The sequence below is a fragment of the Scomber scombrus genome, chromosome 8 (assembly GCF_963691925.1).
Source record: "Scomber scombrus chromosome 8, fScoSco1.1, whole genome shotgun sequence".
In the NCBI taxonomy this organism is placed as follows: domain Eukaryota; kingdom Metazoa; phylum Chordata; class Actinopteri; order Scombriformes; family Scombridae; genus Scomber; species Scomber scombrus.
Genome location: NC_084977.1, coordinates 26,906,455 through 26,919,833, shown reverse-complemented (window position 1 = coordinate 26,919,833; position 13,379 = coordinate 26,906,455). Strand labels below are relative to the sequence as shown.

Genomic DNA, 13,379 nt, shown 5'->3' with positions numbered 1-13,379 from the left:
AGAGAGAGAGAAAGACAGAGACAGAGAGAGAGGATAACTACTGTGTTAACTTGCAACCCAGTTTCAACCCTGCAACACTAATCAGAAGTGTTGTTTTGTTCAGTATATTTCACTAAATATAGATCTACTGCCTATTTAAACAAAACCACATTACCAGATATACAGTATCTAGATGTAATGTATTAAGCATGCCAAATTTTGCTACGGCTCTGAATATGTGTTCACAGGATAATGCAAGCTAAAAAAATGGGTTTTTCTATATCATTCAGCAATTAGAATTGGGGCTAGGCGATATGTAGGTATTTTTATAACCCGATAACGATATCTATCCTGATATAGCACATTTTAATTCATTGAATAAATAGTTGACCATTGTCAGTTCACTTTCTCTTCTGCGTGTGCAGCACACACAGACACAAACACACACACAGATGGCTCAGCCCCATCTGCAGTGAACCGCAAAGAGCAGAGGACAGTAGTGTGACTATAAAAGACAGCAAAGCACTGTACATACTCACATTGAGCTAAAATTAGACGAGTACACATAAATTTGGTTAATAACATAAATAGAAATAGAAAAAAAAGAAAGTCTCTATTGTTTTGCTGTCACTTATTCTCGCAGTCTGGCTGCTTTTCTAGTCCTCTGTCCTCTTTCTCAGGACAGGTGGGGAGATACAGACAGTGATGGAGAGTTGATGACAATTAAACTTGTTACGTTACTGTAAGTGCAATAAAATCTTTGCGAGTAAAAAGCCAAGAAAATTAATTTAACAATGTAATCCACACAAAAGATGGATAGACTCCAAATGACGAAAAAATACAGTTATAAAGAATGTAAAGAAAATAAACGATAGAGCAACATATGAAACGATAGATGTTTTTGTCATATCATCATATTGCAGAGCCCTACTTAGAATAAGCATGTATCTCATCTGGATGGAGGCTAATCATACTGTCATACAGACACACATACAAACTTACATCTACATATGAGTCTGACATGTGAAACCTCTACATACAATAGTAATTGAGGTTACCTGTGTCTCCAGAGGAAATCTTTCTCCTGCTCAGTGATTTCTGAAAGAGGGTCTCTGTTACTGAGCTGTTTCATCTGCTCACTGTCACTCTCTGTCAGGCCGTGATCTCTGGCCACACGATTACTCTGCAACACAACAGACAGGAAACACTTAAAAACTCTGCGTTACTACACATTACTACTAAACATCTTGGTTAGCATCGCATGATCTCTAATTATTATACGGGGGCCAACATTTACTGGGATGAAATACACACGTTTCCGACAATATACATGTCTATGTTACTCACTGTGAAGTATATTTTTCTTTAATTTCACAGTTAAAATGTATGGCTAATAAAGTAATACTAATAACAATTTTTTTTACGCTCTGGTTTTACAGTATGTTACTTGATGAGTGTGCAAAAAGAAAGTTGATAAGATCCACTAAACATAGTAACATAATAATGTATTTTGGCCTAGAGGTCATGTCCATCATTTAGAAATTTTAATACATTTGCACAGTGAAAGAGAATCAGTTTATTTTCACTATTTTTCAATTACTGTAACAAGTGAATTAAATTATGTATATCCTTTTTACCAAATGTTCATATCAACACAGTAAAGATACACAAATATAGAGTTAAAGTAACACTGCATTACAGTTTATTTATACACTGAACAACATATTTATTATGTATTATTATTTATTAGTAGTAGTAGTAGTAGTAGAAGTAGTATTATTACTATCATTATTTATTTATTTATAATTTATTTATGTATTTATTTATTAACAACAAACATTCACAATAGTGATCCATTAAAGTTAGAGTCAGTCATTCTGGACAAGGATTGTTGATATTTGAACTAAACACCCCCCAAAAATACTCCTTCTAAAGCTCTGTCCCTCTGTGTCTGTCAGCTGCAGCTTCTGGAGAGCTGAGAGGACAAACTGCCTTCACCAGGCTGACTGACAGCAGAAATGAGTGAACCAAAATAGTTTGCATGTTGGCTCCACGGGAAGAAATCGACAGTGTTTGTATTGATTCATTCATTGATATGGTTCATAAGTTCAAAACATATAGAGCTGGATGTTTATATGATTGCTGCCCACTTAGATTACGCTTCATTAAATGGGACAGAAAACAGACTTGGGAGTGTAAGAAAATGCGAAGGGTCTCCAGGAGTCACAGATTCAGTGTGGATTACAAATTTAATAAAAATGAAAGCGTATCTGCACCGTGAGAAAACACTATAAATTGGCCAAGGCTCCTCTCTCTTATGGTTGCCAGCCCTCCCCCACACCATTCAACGGGTGCTGGAGACAGGAGACTGTCATGTCCTTATACAGACAGCTGCTCTGTTGAATTCCCCGTCCTGTGCACGAGCACAAACACCTCCTGCTACTGATTGGCAAGAGCCACTGTATTCATATGCCCATTTACAGAACAACCCACACATACAAACGGACAGCTAGTGGAAGAAGTATTTGCTGAATTTGACCCAAAAAAGTGTATTGATTAGAATTACTGACTTTACCTTTAAGACCCATTATTGTTCGGGGAGCTTCTTCAATAACTCAAATTACAGATAAAGGAATCACAATCACTTAGACCGCCACATAACACTACGATCATAAATAAATCAATACTGTGTGGTCTAGCACTCGAGTGTAACACAGTATCTGATGGACCAGTGAAAACATACCACATTAAAACATATCAAATATCTATGTCACATTATGTTATAATATACAGGATCCTGACTCCTTCACTATGATTTAATGTATTCAATCAAGCTGGTCAGGAGATGATTTATATATAATCCAAGTAGAGATCATTGATGTTTTTATCTGTATAGCTTGGAAATCATGATGCAAAGAGCTAAATCAAGCTCACCAGAAATGTTGATATGGCTTTTAACAACTATGACAATATCCTCCATCTTTAACCTGAGCTTTCCTCACAAGCTATCACTTTCTAAGTCAAGAGCTCCACACATGCTTTGTCCCTAGCACAATCAGCCTCCTTAAACAAACAAAGCTGTACCCTAATGTAACTTTATACATGTAATGTTAATTTAGATATTTAATACAGACAAGGGTGACCTCTTTTCTGATCAGGATCAGGCCAGTTGATGTTATCATTAGCATTTCTCACATTTGACACACACATCATGAATAACTTAACACATCGTCTCATGCTGGTCGCGTCCTCTCACATGGCACAGTAACTCCAACCACATTATCACATCAGAGCAGTCATCATGCCTCATATCATCTACAGATCTGATAATAGCATCACCGTCATGAATAACTGAGCACAGTAACTTACATTTACACCACCGGATGACACAAAAAGTAGAGCAACTGACCCACCCAAACTATTTCTAGATTTTGTTGAAGGGTTAGCAAATAACCACATTAATTAATTCACTTACTGACCTACCTCTAGTGATATGAAAATTACATGAATAAAATGTCAGAATCCTTAAATAAAAACTGGGAATGGCTACAGAATTGACATCTACTCGCGACTAATCGGCACACAGTCAAAGTCCAAAATCCATAATCTTAAACTGGTCATCCTGTAATAAAGCACGGCAGACACATATCAGAAATGTGCCAACACAAGAAAGGAAGTATTGTCAATTAATGGAAACATAAGTATTAAGTCTACTGGTTATTAATGGTGGCAAATTTCATGTTTGATTGATATCTCATGTGATACAGCAAACTGAATTTGTTCAATCAGCCACGTTTTATACAATATTTTGCAATTTTACAATAATTTGTATATCTCATGTGGCATGAGATACTCTATTTCCTATTCTTAATGGTTGATGTTGGATCAGGATTTCTGTCCAGAAGCTGGATTTTCAGGTGAATGTAATTATTTTTTATGGTTTGAGGATCTTAAAAAGGCTCTGTTAAACTGAAAACTTCACTGATCTGAAGTTAATCGATAAGCCAAAGTCGACTATCAAATGTTGTGCTGTCAAATCCTATATTAACACTTTTATTCTTAAACTAAAGATAATTATGTTTTTTTATATGGATATCTTTGAACACTGTCTTGTAATATAGCACAAAAACACCATATAACATCTGACTGTAATTAAACATAATATCTTAGATATCTAACATTACACCCAGAGATCTGTTCACATTAATTACAAATAACCATCACAACTAATTAAGCAGAAAGTCTCATTATCAATGTCAAAATGTCTGTGGCCACAAAAGGGGGCAAATGAGAGGTGAAATATAAACCCTACATTAATAACTTACCTCATCTCCTATTCTGTGCACACTGTATTATAAACTGTCACTTGATAGATTCATCCAGTTAATTAGCACTTAATCAGCAGTTAATCATTGACATATGTTAAAGATGTACATAGTAGTGTTTCCTATGTGTGTCTGTCTTCATAGAATCAGGTCAAACACAAACCTAACTCACCAGGACAAAAAATAACCTTATTTCAATATGAATCACTAACATTTCACACCCCTCTCAAACATGTGTGCACTTCCTCACCCTCTTCATGACTCAGGCAGACAGCTGACTTTCCCTTTGGCAAACAACCATAAATCATGACCCCACTGATGTGTTGCTGCACCTGACCCACCCACTGGTTAGTAGCAGTTACCTGTCCAGAGAGGTTGTAGTTGAAGCCCAGCTCTCTCGAGATGGTCCAGTTTGCGTGATCCTCTACAGCATTCATTTCTGGGTATTTGACTGAACTACTGAAATGGTCAAACTCCAGCTCTAGACATGGCGTTTCCTGTACAACAGACAGTCATAGGATGTGGTTACAATGTGTAAATCTGTTAAAAGAGTAGGTGAGTAAGTTTCCTGTGCCCAAATGAGATACAGTATGTCCTGATGTGAACCAGCAGAGTATCTGATACAAGCATGTAAACTATCGGAGTACCTTATTGGGGTTGGAGCCTGTGACTCCTATGGGGTTGAGGAGGTCTTCAAGGCCATGAGGAACAGGCCAGAGGTTCAGAGCCATCTTGTTAGCCACTAGAGTGTGGGTGTAGTCAAACAAGTTGATATTACCCCAGGCCAGAGGACAGTGCTCCTAAACAGAAAGAAGGGCAGAAAAAAGAGTGAGACACAGAGACAGCGACAGCCTATGACTGCCAATGTCATTAGTTTGAACATAATGTGAGAATTACATGGAAAACAAAACAGAAACACATAAAGATATGTTTAATTACTCTGCATCAAGGACACTTTTACCATTAAAAGTACCAACTCAGACCTCCTTGATAGTTAATTTTCCTTCTGTGGTTTTTTTTGCAGACTGTTAATATCCTACAGAAATGAGTTTCATTGGGATTCATAAGATTTTTTAAATGGTAATAAACTGTTTTATTGGGTTGTGATGTTTTCAATAACTTTTAACAAGTTCTAGTTAATCTAAATTGGTTTTAAAAGGCCTTTAACAAAGTTGAAGATTGGTGCGCTTTATTACTACAATGTCATCCCCAAACGTACTCATTCTGAAAGTCTCAACAGGTCAAGCTCTGAAAGTGACTGCCCATCTTATGGCGACTTATGATACAACAACATGATGCTTGCTGAGGTTCTCATTGGAGTAGCATATCATTTGATTTAGCTCTGAATTTGACCTTTCTTTGAGCATTTGCCTTTTATCATGAAAGGCAATAGTAAAATTATATATGAGTACTGATAGCTATAAATGTTGAATACATTAGCCATGGCTTGTGAATATGTACTACAGACTCATCTTTAGATATAAAAGGTTATCAAAAAATCTTTTACCAGCAAAAAGCTACCATGTAAGCCTTCACAAAGACTATGAAAATGTTTTAGATAACATCTTAATCTTCAGGGTGAGTTTTCACTAAGGGGCAGTGATGGAACCAGGTGACAATGGGCAACACGGTGAGGCAGACAGAATTACATCCAGACAGCCAGTCAAAATGCAACTATTTATAGCTAAGTGCTGGAACAAAGGCTGGTGTATCTTTAATTCAGGTGGGGCATGAAAGAGCATCCGCTAACCTGACCTCAACCTGGCATGGCACAGCAGGGGACAGGACTCGCCCCGGGTGTCTGTTACAATATCCATGTCTGGCATTCATTGATATACTGAGCGCACACACACAAACACACAAACACACAAACACACACACACACACACACACACACACACACACACACACACACACACACACACACACACACACACACACACACACACACACATATACACATATACACATATACACATATACACACATACACACATATACACACATATACACACATACATACACACACACACACACACACACACACACACACACACACACACACACACACACACACACAACCTCTTAACCTTCCAGCTTCTCCACGAGAGAGAGAGATGGAACAAAAATCAATCAGCACGGGTGTCTTTGACAAGTTTCAATCCCGGTGCAGATACACGCAGTTTTACACAACAAAGCTTCTAAATATAGAATAAGATGCATAGACAGTCATTCTTTTAACCATAAATCTGATTTATTTAACTTAAATCTGTGATAGCATTGCTTGGTATACTGTACAAGTGATAATAAGTGTTATTTTTTTTATGTTAAATTGTACTTTTTGATGTGTTAACAATTATTAATACAGCTCAAATGAAGACTTCACATTATCAGAGTATTAAATTATGCTAAAGTTTATATATTTTCATGATTTTGAGAAAGAACATTGAATCCTCTCCACAACATGTTATCAATGGGCTGCTGCACAACAAGAGACATCCTCAGTTCTGTCTTGCGTGAATGGAAAAGTTCCTTCTGCCGATTGTGTTTCTGTTGATGCTGTCTGCCACCACAGTACCCATGACTGATTAGTAATTAAACAGAACCCAGGATGATACCACAGCTCCCATTCACCATGGACACATAAACTCTGATAGACTGACACATAGAGCAGGCTCATGTACCAATACCGGCACATGCAAACACACACACACCCACACACAGTATGTCCACCCACATGATACCTATACGTATAAGTTTCTCCAGGATGTGTGGGCATGCCAGGGTTTAGACAGGTCATCTGCTGTCTGCTATCTTTAGGCTGTGACAACTCTACTATTGTCTGCCTATCTGTGGGGAATAAAACCTCTAAATATCTCCATTGCTATTTGATCTATTATTAGTTTCTCTTGGCTACCATGTACCATTTGTATTTGTTTTTGTAGGTGAAACTGTGAGCGAAGGCATTTTACTTTTTCATGTCCCCCCCCCCAAACTTAAAAAAACATGGAACAATGGCTTCAACATAGCTCAGTGGGGCACTTCCTGTTTTTGCATATCCAGTTCCTGCCAAACTACAACCTGTTTGAAAATGTAGCTATGAACTCTTAAGTTGCACTGTGGAGCAACTTTTTCTTTCCTACACTGCTTGCTCTCTTACCTCCTTTGCTCCCTTCCTGCCCTTGACTGAGCAGATGGAGAGGCAAAGTCTGGCAGCTCGGGGGATGTCTGGGATGTACATGTCGTAGGTCAGCCACTCATTCCACCTGTAGATAAATAGCGCAGGAGAGGCGATTTATGAGACAGGGGCTTTAATAAAAATGGAGACAATTTCATATACAGTATGGGCTTAAAGGTCAAACTAATATCACCAAACAGAGGATCTAAAAAGATGAATTCTCAGAGGCCCACAAAATTGCTTCCAGTGCCCCTTGATAGAAAATAAAGTGCTCAGAAATTTAACATTGCTATAACACAGCTGAGCCTCTACTTTCAGAGGAACATTTAGAAAAAGATGCCTCAATGCCAAAATTGTTTTAATAGACATTTTCCTTTAACCTCTCCAGAGGTATATAAGTGGACCAATGCTTTTAACAGTAACATAATACAGAAGTTTAGTGTTACTAGACAGCACTAAACTGTTAACTTACCCGGCCGCCGAAGACTACTTAAAGTAAATTAGAGGCACAGACTGTCTAGAGCGCTATTTCAGAAAAGTAAAGTGAAAGTGAGTAAGGTAGCAGATATTTTTTATTATAAGAGGCCACAACTGATTTAAATGTTATGTATTTAAGGGCCACTGTGGTGAGTGAACATGTGAGTGATACTGTAGTGTGGTCAGTTACCTGGGGTTGGAGCAGGGTACTCTCTGTGTGTTCACATTGTCACACATCTGTTCTCCTCCATGGTAAATACCCGTCCTCACGTAAATCTACAAGTATAAAAGAGAGGACAAATTTAACAATAAAACAATAATAGCAATAACAAAAATGTTCTTTTTCTAAAAAGTACAACAGCTTTCATGCTAAATGGTCAATGTCTCATGTTGTCTGGCAGTTTTGTAATACGTTAGTTACATTCAAAACAAATAACTCAAAACAGCAACATAAAATGAGCTACTTTCACTTGGTAAAAGGTCTCTATTCACATGAGAGCTGAACAATGACTGCATGTTTCCACAGGAAGTGAGGGGGTTAGTTGATGAGACACTGCACGACTCAAAAAAAACACACACAAAAAAAAAACAGCGGAAACAGCTCCAAAAATAATCATTATTACATCTGGTGTGTTGATGTAAGAAGTGTTTTTGTATTCATGAATCAGCGGAGAATACAATAAATACCATTCATAATGTTTTTACTACAAAAATACACTTTTACTAGTCTTCTCCTACCATTCAGTGTAGTGTTTATAGTGTTCATAGGGATATATTGGAGTCATGGATCTGTTAGTATATTAGACTTAGCATTCATCCCCACCTTATCTATGTCCCGTATATTGACGTTAACATAGGTGGCACAGAGGATTCGTATTCGCAGAGTCCCATTGATGGTCCACAGCGACTTGGCAGATCCCTCGCCGTTCATATAGGATGCCGCCGTGGAGATGCGGCGAGAGTATGACGGCATGACAAAGTTATCTGTAGGCAACTGTGTGTACAGGCTGTCCTTAGCCATCAGCATCAGGTTAGGCAGCCTGCCCAGCATGATGCAACTACGGATATACTAGAAGGAGAAAGACATAGAGAGAGAGAGAATGACACAGAGAAGAACAGTGAGAAACGAAAGTCTACACAGGTCTTGATAGAGTTACACTGTGCGTAAGTGTAACCAATGATGTCAATTGGTCGTTTTCCAGCGGCAGACAGGTGACTGCAGAGGAAATAGTGACACTCTGCATCGTCTGCTTTGATCTGGCTCAGGAGGAATTTCTCCATATGCTGCACGCTGTGCATGACAAATGTCTCCAGTGTTTTAATGAAAAGCAATGTTGTTCTGACATGTCCACAAAGGTTCACATAAAGAAGGGGTGTAATTATACGCACATCACGTAGGTGCAGGGCTATTAGGAGACAGCTACAATGGAAAGAGAGGACATTAGTCTCTTTCCATGAACACAAAGGTTACAATAAATAAAGGATCGGAAATGGATCAGGCTTCAGTTACAGCCTGATATTAATTTATTAAAAATCAGGCATCAAACCTGAGCCTGATCCAGCAGATCTGCTCAAAATATATCTATTCAGCAATGTTGCAAAATTGTGTGAAATCACTGAAGCTCTAAATTTCTCTATTGTATTTCCTAAATTGGGGATGCTCTTATGTTGCTTACCTTATATTGGCTGATGGGGTACTTCTCCAGAAGGTATTCATCACAGCCACAAACTTTGAGGATGTATTTACCCTGGTACTCCTGAACACACATCTTTAGCTGCTCGGGGGACAGCAGCATGCTGCGTGTCTTCTTACGAATGGCCTCTGCAATCACCTTTAGGACAAAGAAACTTTTTTTTATTTTTTGTTTACTCAGTAGATATGCTTTTAGTCTATAATACATATACAATCCCTTCAGTTTTTTCAGCTTGAATGAACACATTAAGGTGTTTTAAAGGAAAACTCTTGTGAATGATTCATCGTCTTTTTATTTTGGTAGATATTCCCCCCCTACCTGTTCAGGCACACAGTCGTGGTTGATCTTCAATGTATACTTCTGTTTGTCGTTGTTTGGAGAAACAATCACCCAAATCACAACAATAATCTGGCCTATGAAATATAGAAAGACAAAGAGATTCACATGTATGCTGGGCAAAAAAAAATATCCATAAATCAAATTTAACTAGAGCAGCGACCCAGAAACAAAAGCCCACCGTCAATTATATTCTGACGTTACTGTATCGAGTATTTTACTTCTTTTCTATGTATTGTTTTAGTACCACATCAATCAATTAATTGATTTCCTGACTCATTAGTTTTGTACTGATCAATTGTAAAGGCTGGTATTTATAAAGGGCTAAACTGTTCACTGCTTTCTCCCTGGTGTCATACTTTAAGTGCTTTATTTGTGTTTCATTTTTTTTGAAAATAATAGTAATAAGAATCTCAGGCTTGGTAGACTAACAGATTTTATTCAAAAGAGGCCCCAAGAAACACTCTGTGCTACTCATTAGATGCCACACTGAAAAAGGATTAGACTAAAGCTGTTGCCTACCTTTGTCCAGTTTGCTGTAGATGTGTTTGGGTAGTTCCTGTGTGGATTCAATATTGGGTGGGTAAACATACAGGGCTCTGCTGTGGGGCCCACTGGCATCTCTCAGCTCCACAGAGTCTTTACAGACATTCAGGATGTTTCTCCTGAAATCCTGAACCTCCGGGTCCTTCACCAGGTCAAACTCACACACTGGCATACCAATGGCAAAACCTGACACAATACAGAGCAAAGATATAGGGTTTTTTTGTCATTAAAGGCTATTTTTAAGTGGATTAATCCATTAAGAGATGCAATATAATTAAGTGTGCCCCTCTAATATAGTAACCTACATATATTTATAGTAACTTACATATATTTATAGTAATTTACAGATATTGTTTGCCAACTTTTGTCTTTTCTGTTTCATGAAACGAACAGATGCGATAATGTTAAAATGAGGAAAGACTAAGTAACCAGAAGACTCCAAAACAAAAAACAATCTCTCACCAATCTCTCTGTTAAGGATCTTTTCCTCTCTGTTGCCAACTGGTTCAATGACTTTGAGGAAGGGCTGGAAAAGTCTGAGGTCACACAACCTCCGGGTCTCATCGTAGAACTCCTCCCGCTCTGCTTCCTGTAGGCAGGAAAAAACAAGAGTCTGTGTTACAAACCATGACACGTTTGTTTTTCTCCATGAAAACCACTGCTGAAAGGTTGTGAGAGCTGACAATCTTCACGCAGGTGTAGAGTGGATGTTTTGGAAAAGTATGCACAAAAAAGCCTAAGGCTGAGACGTATTAAGCTTTGTAGAAGGACGAGCGAGATATGGACCGCTTATCTTTGTGAGCCCTCCAATCGTATTACTTTTTATTAGCGGCTACAGTAGCCATGGCAATTTCAGTCAAATTTTTATTATACAGCTGGTCCGGGGTCGTTTCATAAATCTTTTAATAACAGATTTCCATTATGCTTACTCACACAAATGCAGATTGAGTGTTCCTACCTGTGTAACACTGACAAAGATGTAGGAAGTCTCCTCCTGTAGGAGATGATGGAGTGGATATTTTCTGGCCTCCTTGAACAGCTCATGTTTGATGGTGATGAGCGTGGCCTCGCGGAGACACTCCAGGGTCAGAATCATCCCATTGGGCAGCAGGCAGTCCACCAGGATCCTGCAGATACACTCAGTATATTTATACAACGCTGATGACAAACTTAATCCTTTACTGAGGCTTCTTTGAGCATTTTTCACTGTGAAGAATTAGCTTACATTTAAAAAGGAAATAAATATATAAAATAAATAAGAAAAATAATGACTAAATATAATAAACACACAGTTTTAGGGCGCATTAACTGTTATAATCAAGTGCATGTGTACACACAATAATAGAAAATGCATTTATATCTTAACAGAATTTAGCGTATCTTACCTGGGTGGCATCAAGTGGATGCCCCATAGCTCCCCTGAGGACGGCCTGGGAGGCATCTTCCTCTATGTCTCCCAGCTCAGTCACACAGATCAGTTGCAGAGCACAACCTGAAAGATAACAACATATTTCAAGCACAATCTGACCCCCTCACAGTTTAAAGCACATACTAAATTCTCTGTGTGTAACTCCATGAATATGTACAAAAACCTCAGGTGCTGACTTTGTATAGTACTTTAATCAAAAGAGACATTTAATATTTTGTCAGACTATGGAGCCATTGCAGCCTCGGAGAGTAAATGTCCCTCACTGACCGACTGACACACATTGTTCAAACGCACATAAGAAACAAACGACCCCATTGTTCCCAACTGGACAAATGTCAATGTGCTTTGTGATTTTACTAACTCCATTCGGTGACTTTATTAAAAAACATATATGTTTGAAATCTATTGTTTCTATAATCTATTTTTTTGGTGACTTCAACATGGACATTGATTGAAGAGTTTGTGCATAAATTGAGGTCTGAAACAGGTTCAAATGTGATAAGCCTACTTTATGTCAATTACATTTACTGAAATATAAAACTTCTAACAGTAATTTAACATCTGTATTGAGTTGAGCCAGACCAATATATCGGCCTATCACAGATATATCTGTATCAGAACATATTTAGTCTGATATGCAATGATATATTGTATCAGTTATATTAGTTATATAGGCAGCATTTTATGTATATTTGATCTTAAATCAAGTTTAAAGTGTACATGTGTTTTTTGTTGCATGTGATTTATTATTTATAGGAATTTATAATTATAAATTCTCAGTGAAGTTTACTGACGTCTGATGTAATTTTATACAATAAGGTTTATACTTAAAGTATACGATATCCTACATCCATAATATATCTTCATCACAAGTGTTTGCAACCACATTACCAAAAGATTTGCATTTCATGTAATATTCTGTATTACATTATCGGCTGATATATCAATTTCAGAAGTTTTTCACTCCCCACTATCGGTATTGGACCCAAAAATCCAGTAAATCCAAAACATTTTTTAAGAACCTTTCTTTGCATTTTGCCTTTTATGGGATCATTTACAGGGGTGGCGCTTCAAGGAAACATGGAGAGAGAAAGAGGGGTATGATGTAAAACAATAATCACTTGTAAGAATTGAACCCTGGACATTATTCATCCTAGACGTTATTCCAATTGGCCACAAAAATAAGTTTTACAACACTGTCCAAAATACTGACAGTACTGGACTGATTAAACCTCCAGTGACTTTTCACGATACAGTATTTATTTTCCCACAAAAGGAAAATTAGCCAAGAAAAGTGATCAATCAACATTAGCTCATTCAACCTTCTGTCATCGTGAACAGGAGGGAAAAAAACAACAACAAAACAAAACGGCATCTTGGGAGACTCCAGTGACACAACTATTTGAGACAGATTG

General features: G+C 37.7%; 1 protein-coding gene across 1 annotated transcript in view; it reads right to left on the bottom strand.

Moving 5' to 3' along the window:
• LOC133985197 (phosphatidylinositol 4,5-bisphosphate 3-kinase catalytic subunit alpha isoform-like) overlaps window positions 1-13,379 on the bottom strand; it is a 28,280-nt gene that overhangs the window by 11,372 nt on the left and 3,529 nt on the right. Inside the window, 12 exon segments of the mRNA XM_062424795.1 lie at window positions 1,001-1,162; window positions 4,667-4,801; window positions 4,952-5,104; window positions 7,465-7,570; window positions 8,150-8,235; window positions 8,783-9,028; window positions 9,636-9,791; window positions 9,972-10,066; window positions 10,512-10,721; window positions 10,998-11,124; window positions 11,494-11,662; window positions 11,921-12,027. Coding sequence (XP_062280779.1) covers window positions 1,001-1,162; window positions 4,667-4,801; window positions 4,952-5,104; window positions 7,465-7,570; window positions 8,150-8,235; window positions 8,783-9,028; window positions 9,636-9,791; window positions 9,972-10,066; window positions 10,512-10,721; window positions 10,998-11,124; window positions 11,494-11,662; window positions 11,921-11,976 — 1,701 coding nt within the window. The 5' untranslated portion in view covers window positions 11,977-12,027.